Genomic DNA, 17169 nt, shown 5'->3' on the forward strand with positions numbered 1-17169 from the left:
AAAAAGAAATCCACAGTGGTATTTTAAAAATCCTTGAGAAGAGCCTTGTGACTTGACCACCTTTGTTGCATGATATTAGGGGATAACCAAGGGAAAAAATGTGAGCATTTTATTTCAAGGGATATGTGTTTTTCTCTCAGATGTACATTTTTGTCCAATATCCATTTCAGCTATCATAAATTTCATACTGGTTTTGAAATTTTATTTGTTGTCAGTCTTGAATTTAGAATGTCAGAATGATTAGAATGATTCCTTGAACAGAAGTGTCTACCACAGACTCCCAGGTCCCTTTTTAGGCATGATTCCTAATACTTATAATCCACATCTAGCCTTTATTAAGATTCAAACCTTGTTTAATACTTAGAATTTACTGAAAAAATTGCCCCTTTTCAGACAAAGCAGGTGAATCGGGTTATAGTAGTTTTGTTTCCTGTAATCAGAATGTTTTTGTTTGTTTGTTTGTTTGTTTGTTTGTTTTAATGGATGGTGAACTGAAGGCAAGTTCTTTATCATCTTCTTCTGCTTGCCTTGATTTGCTTTTAGAGTAGATTTCCATTTATGACCCAAGACAATATCTTTATATTTTTTTTTGTGGAAATTCCTTTACACTGAATGTGGGGTGATAAAAAAGTAACTGCTGTTACTCTGGGATAGTAAAAAAAAAAAAATGTGTGTTTTCTTAAGGACCCTCATCTCGATCTTCATCATCTATCTAAAAAGAAGGAATATTATTAAGATCTGCAGGTTTTACAAAGTGCACTTTGTGGAGACATACTGCAGCATTTTTATGTAGTCAAAGCTTTGTAGAATGAAATACAACTTATAATTCCAAAACTCTATTAGAGAATGAGGAAATTGCAAGGTCCTCAGGATTAAAAGATGACATATCTGTATTGTGTTTGCTATTGCATGTATTTTATGAACTGGTCAGATAGCAGATAAAAAAAAAAAAAAAAAAAAAAAAAAAACACTTTCTAATTGAATTTCAGACAAAGGGATATTCCCTGAAGTTAGCATTAACACTATCACTTGCAAATAGCAATGCCTGGCTGAAGCTCAGAGCATTGATTTTAGTACACTTCTTGTATTTTCATATTTTCCTACTTCAGTCTCATTTTGTTTTTCGCAAAAATCAAGCAGATGATGGATTATTCCTCTTTCATCTCTGCAGAAATATCTAACTGTAGAAAACATTTTGATATTTCCATGGCTTGAGGCTTCAGTGCCCACAGAGAAAAATGTGTCCTTTTCAGCAAAATCTTTAATTGATTTCTAAGTTGAAAAAAGTAATGTATTGTTGGTAATACACAAAACTCTTCCCCTTATCCTTAGGTTATCATTTTATCCATAGATAAATCTTGGAAGACTACAATAGTTAATTTGCTGTCAGAAGTGATAATACGATGGTGCACTTTTTGTTTTTTTCAGCAGCAACATAGGAAAGCAATTTTCCTTGTTCTCTGCATTTTCACATTTATTAGAACCAAATTTTTTCTCAGAGTTTTTATTCTTGAAAGCCATACTAGATTGTTTCTTATGGTTGTCTTGTTTGCATGCTGTCTTCCATCTTACTGTCTACCATGAAGAACTGAGAAGCTTCTTCTGCAAAAGTTATGTGAAATTTTATGCAGTTATTCCTTGTTTTGCTGAGCTACACAGTATCATTTTTCTACTTACTCTGGAAAGCAAAGGGCTCTTTTTAATTTGAAGGACGTTCATCTTCAATTATTGATGGAATAATATCACAATCACGGTTGTAATCCATTAAGCAAGATAACTGCACCAGCTAAAAATACATAAATAATACTTAAATTCTGTCTTGTGTGAGTACTCTCTCTGTTCTACACTGTGGCCTAGGTTAGTAGACCTTGAATACTGTGTTCCACAATAAATATGTGGAATACCTTTAGGAAACAACAAGTTAAGATAGTCAGGTATATCTATAAAATAGACTAAAGCAACCCCAAAAATGTACTTTAACCCATATTTCTCAGCATTTTTGTAATAGCTAAAGTAATTTCTGTATGAAGTTTGAAAAGAAGTTCATGACTTGTAGGTACTGACTCTTAAGATAATAAAAAAAAAACAGTTTGTTGATTGAGATTAGAAGTATACAAATCTATCTCAGGAAAGTGGTATTAAAAAAATTAATCAACTTCGAGCAAACGTAGCTCAGATTCATTCTGTCGGTACTTGCTCTGGGAAGGCGACCACTTGAAATGTTTCTGTCATTCCCACTTCTTTGCTTCAGTCTAACCAAAGTCTTCACTCATGAAGCAGTTGTCTTTGTTAGGATTTGATACAATCTCTACATTTGTTTTCTTCATGCTTTGATTTGGTTTGTTTTCTTGGAGAAGCTCTGTGCAATTACTGTCTTAAGCTTATATAAAATCTGTTTCCCCTTCTGTTATGTGGCCTCACTCCTCCTGTCTTGGCAACAGCTGCACAGTATGATGAAAACTTCTGCCTGGCATTCTCCTCTATTTATAGGCTATTGACCTTAGATCAGAATTTCCAGAAAACTCTTCAATGGCTTCTGCTGAGAAGGCTTAGGCTCTGTCAGAACAAGTTGCCTTTCTGTCTGATTTCTACTGATGTATTTCTCAATAAAGTATGCATTTAAGTACAATAATGTCCATATGAGAGAAAAAATAGCCCATTAAATCATCACTAAAAAGCCCTTTCAGAATTTCTTTCTCTACAAGCAATCCTTACCTGGATGACAAATGTAAAATACAGAAGCAGGGGCTAAGAATAATATTCCTTTAAGTCTCAAATATGAAGCCACAGTACAGACTTTCCAGATTTGCAAGTCAGTGCAGTCTTATGATGAAGAACCTTGTTTGGTCAGTTATTGTTCAAAGACTGTTTTTTCAGTCTTTGTCAGAAGTCAGAATACAGTCAGAATTCTGTACTGGAAACAAGTTTTAATCAGAGATTCATTATTTAGTGTTGCTGTGAAAAGACTTGAATGATTGCTCGAGTCTTGCTCTTAAATGTGAAAAAATAAATGAGGAGATGTCCCTGAAAATAGCATGTGGGAGGGTCAGACTAAAGCATTTTAGCTTCCTGTTATGCCCCCTTCTGTGCATAACACATAAACAGTTATTTTTGATGTTTTTTGAACCAATGGTCATTAGAAAAATAAATTAAATTTGAAACAAGGAAATAGAGCAAATAAATGTTATCCATGTTTTTTTGCCTAGAGCTTTATCTTTTGTTACTTCTGTTTTCAATTACGTATGCTTTATATCGCATCATTTTCCATCTTACTCTACAGATTTTTTGAAAGGTTCATAATATGATTTTCTTTTTTAAAGGTGCATTCAGCAAGAGAGCATATTTGACATCTTTTCAGATTTGTATAGGAATGGGCATTTAAATAAGATTATTATTAAAGTAAACATGTTTTTAAGTTGAAAATTTTTTCCCAAGTTACTGTGCTTTCAGCAGTAAAAAAATAAAATAAAATAAAATAAAATAAAATAAAATAAAATAAAATAAAATAAAATAAAATAAAATAAAATAAAATAAAATAAAATAAAATAAAATAAAATAAAAAATTGAACCATGCATTATTTTCTTGCACAAGCAGTAAAAAATGGGTGTTTGCCTACAGGAAAGCTGGACCAGAGCAAGGTATCGCAGCCTCTTCTGAGAGCAGTTGACTGTTGGCAAGAAGGTTTGTGGAGCAAACTGTACCCTGCTCAAGCAAAATCAACTGTGTTTGCTTAAGCAATTTCAATAGGTGTCTCAAGTTAGTATGTCCAGAGCACACTGAGGAGCGTTCATACGAGGCATGCAGCCAGTGGGTCTCTCACAGGAGGCATTTCTGGCTGGTAGCAATACCTGCAGCCAAGAGCAAGGTAACATTTCACCCACCCCAGCTCAATCCACCAGCCCGCTCAGACTTCAAGCTTGCACTAACAGTATGCATGCATCCTCACCCTGTGTGCCTGCCCAGAGGAAACCCCATGGAAAACAGTAGGGTTCAAGCTCTTCCTAAGTCACAGGGAGAGACACCTCTGCCCCCTTGCTTCTACAGCACCAGGAGAAAGGTGTTTTGGGGGCTGATTTTTCCCGTATCTCCTGTTGAGGCTGTACCACTCGGTGTAAATGAGTATTCACTGCACCAGTACTTGGTAAGAGCCAGTGGGCGTAACAGCTTTAAGAGAGAAATTGACCTTCTTGGAGGTTATTGTATAAAGTTCCAGACTTACAAAATGGGTGGAAAAGGGTCTGAATGTGGGTTTCTAAATCAACGCTACCTCTGGGTTCACAGAAGCTTCTGCGTCTAATTCAAGACTTTGTTCAGCAGAAAAGTTTGGAAATGTTTACTAGGTTGAACTTCAGAAGGCATGAAGATGGTTGATGTGGATAAAAGTGTGGTGACGCTACTAAATGGTGAATGGTTCCTGGCTGGACAAGACCCTGAGCAGTGAAATACAACTTCAAAATTGCCCTGGTTTTGAATGAGGGGCCTGGACCAAATGAGCACCAAGCTCCTTTTCCAGCCTAAATTATTCTGCGAGTTGGTGATTCTTGATGTGTTTACACAGTGTAATGTCAAACAACATGTTAGTTCAGGCACTGTTTAGACATAGCTTTATCCCAGCTGATGCGTTGCGATTCTGGTTGGTTGTGTCTGTGTAGTTATTGTACTGAATACCGTAACAGTAACAATTGTTAGCTTGTAACAGATGTTACCCCTCCCCCCCCCCCCAAAAAAAAAAAAAAAAAAAATCTAAATAGATATATTTTTGTGCAGTTTTGGCAAATTGAGGAAAAGGTCTAAGACTGCAATCAAAATGCTCAGTGACGTATAAAACTGAACAAACTGCTGTTACTTTGCGCCATGAGCACAGATGTTTCTTCTGGGGCAATTCCAGTAAATAAGATAGTTCTTGGGGGGTCCTGTCAAGCTACCTTCTCTTCCCTCATTCTCCTTTTCCCTCCAAAAAATTGCTGTAATTTTAGTGTCTCTACATTTATTAACCTGGTGTGCAAAAATGTCAAATGACAGCTTTCCAGGAGGAGAAACGAGACTACTCATCGCTGTTCAGGCCACAGGGGAACACAAGGGAATTTCATGCCCTGTGACTCAGAAAGAAAAGCTGAGAGGGATTTTGTTTTAATTTTCTTGTATTTCAATCTTGGCTTTCCCTCAACTTCTCCCTGCATTCAGTAATCTACTTTTTAAGTTTACAAACCATTCAGAGTCTTAAATTACTGGCATCACAGTGGCTTCTCTGGCTAGACTATACTGGTGGTGGAAGGCACCACCCTTGATTCCTCAAGATTTTCATGTAAGAAAGAAAAATGTCCTGGAGAATACATGCCCTCTATCTAGGGGCTACTTTTCTAAGGAATTTAATTTGTGACCTAGAGGTTTTCCTTGACAAATTGGGTAGCACAGAAACATGCTATGTTCAAACTAGTTTTTGGGGCAGATTTGTTCTGTAGGTAGATGTTGCAGCTCTCTCAAACACTGTATACTAAGATTGACAGACAGTCTGGGAAAAAAAAAAGTTATTGGTTTTTAAATTGTATTTTTTTTACAGTTTGTTCTTAAACAAAAAGGTTTTAGTGCAGGAATCCATGCAGACGTGCAGTGTGAGAGTTCTCTGAAACTGTGCTGTAATTTGAGAGATACATGAACAAAGTCTCTCTGTGTAGACTGTAGCTGCATGAAATTTTATTTCTTTAATGCATAAGCCATTTTTGACAACCATTTTTCTGTGAATGTTAGGATATTAACATCTCATCAATTAAAAAAAATAAAATTAAAAGGGCATACTATTGCCAGGTATCTTATCTTATCCAAGGGCAGATGGAGAATGTTTGCTGCCTGCTAATAAAGAGGAACTGTACAAAGCCAAATTGTGCCATTAGTTGTTAGTTTTGTGACTGGGAGATGAAGTCTGAGACTACAGGAAGTAAGAAGCTGGCAGCTGTACATTGGTAGCTGAGTATCTTCTGATGCAGAGTCAGAAATTGAGGCTGTGAAATGTTAATTGGTGTGCTAGGAAAGGGGTGAGCATTGTGGCTTAGTTGATTAAGATGGTGCAACATTAAAAAATGTCAGATGGAGAGGTTACTTAGATCTGTGTTTAATTATCTAGATGTTACTGTTTCTGAAATGGTAATTCAGCTTCTTCTGTAAAATTTTCAATAATTAGTAAGTATAACTTTTAATTAATGTTCTTTTCAGCCTGCAATATATTAAATTTATTGTTCCCAAGTTATTACAGTAAACATTAGAAGTCACAGCAGCCATTTGCTGCAAAACAACTTGTTAAGGAATTGTATGCAGACTTCAAAAGAACAGCTTCACCATTTTAATCAACATAAGTCACCCAGAACTAAGGGTATATTTCAAATTCAGCTATTTATTCTAAGAAATACTGGTACCTTGAAATTGTTGCAATTAATTCTCTGTGTGTTGCCACCACTTATTTCAACAGGTGACTGAGCTAGAGTGTGTGAGCAGTCAAGCCAATGCAGTCCACACACATAAAACAGAATTAAACCAGACAATACAGGAATTAGAATCTACGCTGAAGAAAAAAGAAGAGGTACTTGCTAATGTTTGTTTTGGCTTTTTTGTTACATCTATTCTTAAGGCATTCAATATTAATCTTGCAATGGCTAGCAAATGTTGCGGTACTTCCTTTTAATTTTTCAGATTACTTGAAATGATTAATATTTTTCCTTCTACATCTGTCCAATATAAAGCAAGGTATCTGAAGAACAAAAAATATATTTTTTTTTCTTTGCTTCTGCTCTTTGCAAAAGTAAGTCTTCGTTGAGGCACATGTGGTTTTTTTAGAGCAATCACCACACTGATGCTGTCCACACTGACTAAGAAGGGAAGCAGTCATAAGCATGCTTTCCTTTTTCTGGAGAGAGAGGTTTGGAGCAAGAAATATATCAATGCCATTTTTCAGGCCAATCTGTTTTTCAGTCTATGTTAATATAACTGACTTTTATGATCCCTAATATAAGCCCTCTCCTTCAAAGCGTGCCAAAACCCCAGCCTGTAACTTGGATGATATTTATTGTGCCATCTGCCTTGGGCTCAGTCAGCAACAGGAAAATACAAAGAATTGGAGTAACACGTGCACTGGCAGGGGTCCTAGAGGAAAACAGATTTGTGCCACAGAACAACTGGGGATTGCCCCTTTATGGATGGGAAGAAGGAGGTGGAGGGGGCCACGTATGATGGTTTGCTTGCCCTGTTTAAGACTAGATCCCTTGAGCCCTACATGGGCACAGACAAAGCACACACTGGTATGTACATTTGGAGGGCCAGTGTGTCCCACAGGGTCTCCAGCTGTGTTGTTGTTAGCTGTTTCTGAGAAGGATGCAGGAGAAGCGCTCCTAGGAGCAAGCAGAACATCCTCCCAAAATGGAGGAAAGCCTTCTTCAAGCTCCCTCAGACACGAGATTAGCCTTAGGTTGGTAATGATTCCCATTTTGGTGCCCTTGCTCTTTCAAATTATGCTGAGTTGCTGAACGCAGAGATACCTTTCCGAGAGGTATTCTGGAAGGTAAATATGCCCCTGTAGGGAGAAATATTTGTTAGCTTTAAGTTTTTTATAGAAATCAATGGTTAAGGCTGGCAATTTTTTGATGCTCAGCCCTGCTGCTAGTGACATAATAAGCAGCGCACAGATGAAAATTGGATTTTTCTCATGAAAAAATGGGGGAGGATAGATTATAACAGAACATAAAAAACAAAATTGTTTCTCAAATTACAAGGACCCTTAATATTCCAAGAAAAAAAAAAATCAAGTCTTTTGTATGGAAAGGAGGCTTAGACTTGCATGACAAAGAAAATACTTATCTTTATTGTTTATTCACAATGGGATTGTCTTTTGGGGACTGTGATTCAGGAGTATTGGGAGCAGAGCTTAAATGTCACGTGCTAAGATAGGCAGTAGCCAGTTGCCAGTTTTGGTATCATTGCTATGGAGAGGAAGAAGCAGCCAGCTTACCTGTACTGAAGCCAATCCAAATAATGTGTTGCTAAAGAAGTTGTTTCTTCTCCTTCAGGAAATAGAAAGATTGAAACAAGAAATTGACAACGCCAGAGAGCTCCAGGCACAGAGGGATTCTTTGACCCAGAAGTTACAGGTGAGCTATAGTGCATCATCTTAATTTAGGTAGAAGGGCAAAATGATCTTCAAGTGAGCAGTTTACATCAGCAACTTCTGCTGTATTGATCGAAGCTTCTGGGTAAATACGTAAGTAGTAAAGTGGTGGGTCAAGATGCTTCTGGGGAATTAGTACCACAATTTCTACCTGGGGTAAGTCATTATTTTTTCACTGAGGGAACAGAACCAAGTTTCATTTATAATGCCACCGAACTCCACCCAGCTCTGAGGCAAGCAGATGTCCTTCATCAATACATGTTGTGGGCAGTTCTGGTCTCATTTTCACAGCAATGCCTTGTCATAGGTCTTGTGTGCCACTAAACTATCAGGCTTGTTGATAGGCATCATGTTGGGATGAGTCTATATTCAGCTTCTAAGCATTCTCTGATAAAGGTTAGAGTGTTCTTGCAGAATACAGACTTTAAAAACAGAATTTGACATTTTATTTTGAGGATTATATATAATTATTTAGAATATTTTTTTTTTGTTTTTGTTTGTATTACTTTGTTTTGTTGTGGTTTGTTTTTTGTTTTTCTTCTTTTTTTCTGGGTTGATCCTTCACTGTGTGTATAGCCAGATACCTCAGCCTACTGGAAGCAGTGCTATGTCTGAGCTCCTGTCCTTCTGTTGCTGGGCTGACCAGCCAGCACGGACATGCCCCCCTTAGTAAGAATCAGCTTTCTGATTGAGGCTGACCCAGAGCTGAGATGGGTTTAAACTCTGAATTCAGACATCAGAGTTTTGATACAGCTGGAAACTCAGGCATTAAATAGCTCCAAATCCAAAGTGCTGAAATGTGACCATCACTATTCTGCATCTTGACCTAAATCGTGGCAAAAACAAGCTCTGCCACAGCTAAAAGATCATCAAGCAGATATTCTTTGAAATGCGATATGTGAATTGAAACTTTCTTGAATCTCATTTTAACCTACAGAATAAACCACATTAGAACAAAATTACTGTATTCATTCTCCCCCATTCTTAAGTCAAATTATTTGTAAAAAAAAACTATGTTATTACAGTGCTTCTTTGAAGATTGTTTTGAATATACCTGAGCTTGCCTGTTTCACTATTCCAAAAATTGTTGCTGACTTTAAGCATGGGAGTTTTCAGATGAAAAGGAACTTATATGAGTGACTTAAAAATGAGCTTATAATGAAAGAAATTGTTCTAGCAGTGGCATATGTAATAATATCAGCATAATATCACATGAAAAGTAATAATGAGCTGAGAAATAGCTATCCCTAGCAAGCAGAGTTATGAGAGACTAGCAAAAGGCTAAAGATCTTTGAGAATCTGTAAATCCTAACATTTTATTAATAATTGTACTTCACAAAGATTGTAGCTTCCTTTTGAAATATATATTTATCTTAGGAACCAAATGGATGTATTATGTACATAGGTCCATAAGTCACATTGTAGGTGATCACTTTCTCAAAATGGTTAGGATCTGACATAAAAGTTGCCGTTCTTCAGGTTAAAGCTTATTACTGACCTGATTCAGCTCTTACAAAAGATCTTAAGTCTTTGCGTACTGAAGTACTCATCCTGCTTCGACAGCAGTGGCCTTCTCCAAGCCAGTTCACCCTGCACCTGTGATGTCAGACATATGGTGTTTTCTTCCGTAGCTCTGGTCTGACCATCCCACGTCTGTTCTCTTCGTTGACTCATTGTCTGTTTTCAGAGTGATTGTCTCCAGGGTCTGTATCTGTTCATCAAACACTTTTCTCTTCCGCTTCGTTTTTCATCCTCTTGTGTTCACAAATGGATTATGTAACTCTATAATATTTTGGAATACCACCTATATGAAAAACAGTATACAAAGAAATTATTATTTCAAGGTATGTCACATTTCTGAAACATTTATATCAGGGAATGAATTTGAAATCTGTCACTGAGAAATCTCAGTGAACAGCAGTACGTTATCACTGCAAAGGGTAAGTATCAGGGCCCTTGTTACTTAATAGTTTAATTAATTAAGACATCTCAATCAGTCATGATCAGTGTGACTCTCACAGCAAGTCAGGATATCTTTATTACCGTGCCTGATCCCTAAATACAGCTGTTGTGTATGATTTGAATATTTAATTCTGATCTTTTATCTGACTTCCACAAGAGATTATTACAGTGTGAATAGCAAAAATTACTTATTAATAATTTATTTATTTTCTAAAAGAAAATGATTTGTGAGAAGTGATTATTCCTGCTGTAGGAGCTTGAAAAAAACAGTGTACAATAAACCATGTAAAGGGCCTGAATGGATCAGAAGAGTAGGCTTATTGCCCTGTGAGATTAACTGCAAATAAAGTGAAATGACACAAGTAGGGGAATGGATTATGTTACGTGGATAGCTCTCCCCTTCTTCCATTAAGAAGCAGCAATTCTGAGGAAGACTGTAATAGGAAGCTGCACATGATCCAGACATGAACTTGTAATTTAATACTACTATATAAAACTAATCAAGGGTAAGATGTCAGGATCACAAGTAAAATTTGGTAAGCAGTGTTTTCCAGAAACCAAGAGTGGGCTTGAACAGTCAGTATTGTGTGAAATACCGAAAGGGCTGTGCCACCCAGCAGAACTGAGGGGACGCTGAGCCCCCTTTCCACGCCACACAAGGTCACTTTGCCGTGGAGGGCCCGAATCCCTGTGGCCCTGAAGCCATGTAGCACGTGCCAGCGTTTGGTGTGGAGGTCAGGTGTAGGCCCAGCGAGGGACAGCCTGCAGCAGGTACTGACAGGGTTACAGTCACCTAGCTTGTTTGCTCCTAACACCTGTGAGGAAGCTGATCATTGCCTAAGCACACACCTGTTTCAATTTACGTAGTTTCTACAAGCTCACCCTTTCAGCTAGTTTCCTTTAATCCCTTGGCAGCTATTTTATCTGTGTGAAACAGATTAAAATAATCTTTCTCTTGATCCTGGCAGCAAGGGGTAATGCCTGCTCTCAGCTCTGTTGTTCGAGGCCAGTGGCCAAAAATCTGTCATTTTTACCTTGCCCCTTTACAAACAAGCAGTAGGTGAGGCACTCTGGTTTTGAGGAGATGTAGCTGCATGAAACAAGTTGGTCTGAAAACTGAGAGCAGCTCCATTGAAGCTGTGTGACAAACCTGCTGTAAAGGCTGGCAGAATTTAAAAAATGTCACTGCACATAAATAATAATTCAGTATGCGCTTTTCTGGAAAATGGCTGCTTAGGGTGTATGGTGTACCAAGTGCACTGTCCCAGTGCTGCCTTCGAAAGTGGTTTTCTTAGCTGAAATTAAGAAATTATTATCTGCCCCTGCAGCAGAGCGGCCCTGAGCACTCCTCCAAGCACTGACGGTGGTCTCAGCCTGACCACTGTGCTGCAGACCTCGCCGACAGGGCAGCCAGATGGGACACACAGCCTGTACTTGAGGCTTTAAGTATTCTACAAGTGGTTTCACCTTGACCAGTCTTGCTCGGTTTTATTCCAGTCCTAATTTTCAGTGTGAAAAGGTGTATAACGTGGGACAGAACTAAGGTGGTACTCCTCCGTACATAAAGCAGTGATCTGGATGGGCTTCTGTGTGAGTCCATCTGATGGGGACTGATGTCCTTGAGCAATCCACGTAGTCTAAATAAGGAGAGTTTTGAACTTAAGTAATCCTTTGAGAAGCTGTTTTCACTAGGTGGCATATTTCTGAATGGCAGAAGTGATGACTAAATACATTGTGCACTGAGTAAATTTTATCTCTGTTCAAACGAATCTGTCCTTCAGATGAATTATTGAAAAAATGGAGGAAAGGATATTTTCTCAATCCAAATAATAATCTGGGCTCTGGTTTTGGAAACTTCAAGGGGTCACAAATTATTCTAAAAACAAAAGTAGTGCATGAATGCCAGGAGGAGGTTAAACTGCTTTCTGTTTGTAGATAACGCATTAACATGTTATGTATTTTCTCTGAAGGAAGTAGAAATTCGAAACAAAGACCTGGAAGGCCAGCTGTCTGATCTAGAGCAACGTCTGGAGAAAAGTCAGAATGAGCAAGAAGCTTTTCGCAATAACTTGAAGACACTTTTAGAAATTCTTGATGGAAAAATATTTGAACTAACAGAGTTACGGGATAACTTGGCCAAGCTGATAGAATGCAGCTAAAGAAAATGGGATTTCAGTGCCAATCAGCTTAAAGATGCACTGTCTCTCTTTGTAGGACTGTGTTGGGCTCTGCATCAAAGTTGCACAAAATTAGAAAATGCTCCTCTGAGAGGGCTTGTTTTAAATTTGAGTCATATTTCAATGTAAAATTTAGAACTCAGCTTGTAGCTAGTTGAAGAAAAAGAAACAACGAACAAAACAAAAAACTTGAATTACAAATTACCTCCTTGTACATTATTGGCCATAGATAACTTGAAAGATATTAACAGTAATTGAATGCAATCCTTTTCTAATTATCCAGTGATGGAAGAATTAGCAGTGTCCCAGGTCACATCCCCTTTTTGTGATAGACACAATATAGGTTATTTGCTGTTTTATTTATTTAAAATATTTAATTGCTGTGTTTTGTGCAAGAAGTTAGTGATGACAGCCCTGTATTTTGTTGTTCTTAATAATTTCTCAGGATACTTTGCACTGTGGAGAAACAGTGCCATTACCAATTTATTCTTGCCAGGGGTGAGAGAGAGTTGCATCTTTAATTGAAATGAAGTTATTAACTGCTTGTGTAAAGTTCTTCCTTTTGGGGTACTTCAGTTGGTTGGTCAGTTGGTGGTTGTTTTTTTTGCTTGTTTGTTTGTTGCTTTTGTTTTTGCCTTTTTTTTTTTTAATTTATTTACTTATATAAAAGACCGTATTTGTTTATGGAATTTATGCAAGTGTTCTACAATATTGTCCAATGTAAGATTTACTTTTTCACATGAATTTCATGTAATTACAGTGAGATACTATCTTCCACTAAATTGTATTTTGAAGCCAACCAATGATGGCAGGTGAGTCCCCCACGAAAAAAAAAAAAAAAAAAAAAAAAGAAGGAAAGAAAGAAAGAAAAAAAAAGAAATGAGAACTTTAAATGTAAAATTTAACATGCACAGGTAACAAGAAATAGCAAGCCAGTCATTTGTTTTCTGGCCTTGCTGCGTGTATCAAATATGTATGTTGAATTAACTGTTAGCCTGTTCTGCAGGAGACTTTTTCAGAATGTCACATGAATTTCAGGTTTTGTTATAATGGCTTATGGGGAGCACTGTTTATTATAGACTGCATTAAGAGCATAGAGCTATTGCAAGGGATTACTCATATACTGAACTTGTCCTGCCAAGAAAGCTGTTTCTAGAAGTTTTGTTGTCATAACAAATTGAAATGGAGACATGTTTACTCTTTTATGGGTCTTCATATCACATCTTTATTGAAATGACACCAGGCAATATTCTGAACTGTTAACTAAATGTTTAAAAACAGGAAATAATTGAATTCAATTATCCTCAGTGAGCAGGTTTTAAAGTTGTTCTGATGTAATTTTAACAGACTTTTGGCAAACACACATTTCTTTATATAACAGATTTCTTTAAAAAAAAACACACACACAACTCTTTGAAAGGTAAGCCAAGTGTCATGTGTCTCGCATCAAAGTACATTCTTGCCATAAATTGCTTGTAACTTTGAAGAGGGCTTTTTTAAAAGGTACGAATGAGTGTCAGACTTCAGAGTCGAAAGATGCACTGACCTTTGTTTGCTCCCCAAATTATTTGAATGTTAAACATGAAATCTAGCTGCTTATTAAATTTGTACAACACAATGTTCTCCACTTAGAGACTGCTATTGATAACTAGGAAAGTTTGTTTTATGTGTGTACTGTATGTATATACCATATAATACACACAAGTTATCATTTATATTAGAAATACATGCTTTATTTCTAAGATATTGTTTTTTTTTCTTTACCAGTGATTTATCAGGTGTCCACTGACTAGTCAGGAAAATGGTTTAGGTCAAATGCTAAACCACCATGTATTATACTGTATGTAATGTACACAATGTTTAAGTTTTATCCATATTTTTAGGGTATTTTCTCACCTATTTTATTTATTAATGGGGTGGGGGGAGCTTGATTCAGCGTGCTACTGGTTGAAAACTTTGTGGTGAGCTACATGTTTTTCATTTGGTGGATTTTAGGCAATGGTGTGTACATCTTCATCAGGTCCACATGAGCTAGTTTCGCCAGGTTTTAATTTGCCTTGGTGATGTTTGGCCCTGATTCTCCTGTCACTTGTGCTGCTGTAAACCAGATGTGTCTCTGATGTGCTGTCAGCAACATTCAGTTGGCATAACATTTGTGGAAGTGCAAGGAAAATCTGGCCCATTAATGCTCGATGGACGTATAAGGATGAAGAAACTAAAAACAAAAGAAAGTTGATGATGGAATAAATGTAATATTATTTTTAATGATATTATTATTGACATTTTTAAAGATATGATGTCATTTACATGTGGGAAAATAGTGGACAGAAATATTTCCACTTAAATTTTGTGAATATGTGTGGTACATGAGTATTTCTATGTATACGTACACACACATATGTATATAAAGAACATGGAAAAATTTAGATGTGCACATTTTTAATATTTTCCTATTGAAATTAAATTTTAAATTGGAAATTGATATTTGAGAATTTCTTTTCTCATTCAGTAGATATGCTTCATTTCATTTTTTACAATTACTGAGGGCTGCACCTTTGAATTCCTAAATAGTTGTCAAACATAAATATGGGGATATGGTGGACATACGTGCACATATAAATAAAATCTGAATGCTAAGAGGATTTTTAATGTTTATTTACAGTAGTTGAGTGTTTAGTAACTGAAACCTAAAGTTCATACTTGGGCGGTTAGACCTACTATAGCCTCTCCAATTCTGTTCTAAGATAGTATTTTGCCTGTTTGAAACGTTATTTTTCCCAGAGGCAGGTATTAAGAATTGTATTTATCATTGACGAAACTATGGGGATGTATATACCTGAAGACAGTGTTGAGTACTGTAGCATGAAAACATGAACTTGCACAGGAGAGGCAAACAGTCACATTGCATATAATTTGTTTTATGGCAACTACAGTCATGTAAAAAAAAAAAAAAAAAAAAAAAAGCAAAAAGAATTACAGAAAAAAAATAAAAACAGAAACACCTAACAAAAACTAAAGAAAAGTCATAAAATACCATTTTATTTTGAAATACATTTGCTGTTCTCTGGAGAATGTACTTTTATTCTTTATTTTTTTTCTTTAAATCTTTTTCAAGTATGTGCAAGTGATAGCAGCAGCTACCTTAATCTTTCAGGTGCTACTGGATTTTGCATTAGCGTGTTATGTTGTGAAATCCTGACTTTGACATAAAAGATTTTTGTAAGTATATCCCCGTCTGGATAGTTAGTTTTTGAGTGTCTTGTTCATAATCCAACTGCCTCAATGATCCAGAAACTTCATTTTTCTATGTGGACAAAGTAAAGTGTGTGAATTCATGTCTGTTACAGACTGGGAATTTCTTTTCCTGGCTAATATACCCAGGAAAGAGGAGAACAAAATGAACTGATAATGTGGAAATATTGTTATGTGGTCTCTACAAAAACACATTTTCAGGTAAAATATAAATAAATAAAGGGCTAAACCAGATGTTACACAAACAAGTATCGTTTAATGCTACTGGTGGCATTCCCAGGACAATTCCTTTAACAAAAACCGTACAGGAATGAACGATGCATCAATTAAAGATGAATATTTTGGGATGTGTCTTGTCAGTTGTGGAAGGTTTCTGTTTTCTGTTAATTTTTCTACCATTTAGGGACTAACTCCATGTTAGCCCCTTCAATAAGGGGATAAATCTTACTTTTTTAATCATCTTTCATATTCTGTACTGAAGCGGCTTTTGAACAGTGATCTGTGAACACCACATTCGTTAGGAGGTTCATTTCAAAGGCAAAAATCAAAATATTTTTTTTCAGAAATACAGCATGGAAAGAGGGCTGGGATGTTGCAGATCTCAATTCTCTGCAGCACTGTGGGTGTTAACAAAAGCACTCAACTTGGTTGGTTAAAGAAATCTTGGATCTTGAGGCCAAATATCAGTCCAGTAGGGAGATTAAATTTGGATGTCAAAGACAATTGAGAAAAACAAACATCAAGAAACTCCAGCGAAATGTGTGTAGTCTCGGTAACTGAACATGACAATTAAGTGCACAGTTCTATGCTGATTTTTTTTTTTTTTTTTGGGAAATAGACCTGACCGTGCAAAACAATGTTCAGATCATCTTGTTTACATTTTCTCAATAATGCTGCATGTGTGCACTACCTCTGAATGGTGCTAAGCAGAGAACATATTTTACGGAGTAGTATACATTTTCTAAAATATCGATTTTTGCTTTATAGAATTAGTTCCTTGGCTTACTCCACTTACTTCAGATAAGTACAATGAATTTCACCCGTTCTGTTAAACGTTCAGAAGCAACAAATGGAGTTTAGTTTGATCCTAGAGTCAGCTCAGCTCACCTCCGCCGTCCTGGCTAAGCAACGCAGCCAGCAGGCAGGTGCAGTGGTTGGCATCGCAGTGCCTGCAACAGCTCTGGGTCGTGGGGTGGGTTTGTGCTCACTGTCACGGGGTCTCACAGCTTGCCTGCCACAACCTCTCAGGGACTTGCAGCTGTCAGTGCTGCCTCTGCACTGGTGGCAGCTCCTCCTAGGACCAAAGAAACACAGGCCTAGTTTATACACGCTTTCTCCCTCCTAGCCTGGTCCTGCATAAGCTCAGCTTGGCTGGAACAACACGTCTGGTAGTTTGTGTCCTTTTCAAATGCCAGTTCTTATTCTGATGGGCATGGGAAGGAGGAATGACTATCAAAGACGTTACAGATTGGGGGGGGGGATATGTAGAGTTGTCAAAAGGATTCCCTTAGATGGCACCAGTAGCTGTAAAACAGGCAAGAAAGTTTTTCACAGCAGAGGACAGACCATCTGAACCATGCAGCAGTGACAGAAAGTTTGTTAAACTGTGTCCTGCTTCCTCTAGG

The 17169-nt window shown here is 37.1% G+C and overlaps 1 protein-coding gene across 1 annotated transcript in view; it reads left to right on the forward strand.

The window, feature by feature from the left end:
* Positions 1-12921, forward strand: part of HOMER1 (homer scaffold protein 1) — an 84710-nt gene extending 71789 nt beyond the window's left edge. Inside the window, exons 7-9 of the mRNA XM_032206491.1 lie at positions 6465-6575; positions 8056-8136; positions 12086-12921. Coding sequence (XP_032062382.1) covers positions 6465-6575; positions 8056-8136; positions 12086-12274 — 381 coding nt within the window. The 3' untranslated portion in view covers positions 12275-12921. The remainder of the gene's footprint in view (positions 1-6464; positions 6576-8055; positions 8137-12085) is intronic.
* The last annotated feature ends 4248 nt before the right edge of the window (positions 12922-17169 follow it).

Source organism: Aythya fuligula, chromosome Z (assembly GCF_009819795.1).
Source record: "Aythya fuligula isolate bAytFul2 chromosome Z, bAytFul2.pri, whole genome shotgun sequence".
Lineage (NCBI taxonomy): Eukaryota > Metazoa > Chordata > Aves > Anseriformes > Anatidae > Aythya > Aythya fuligula.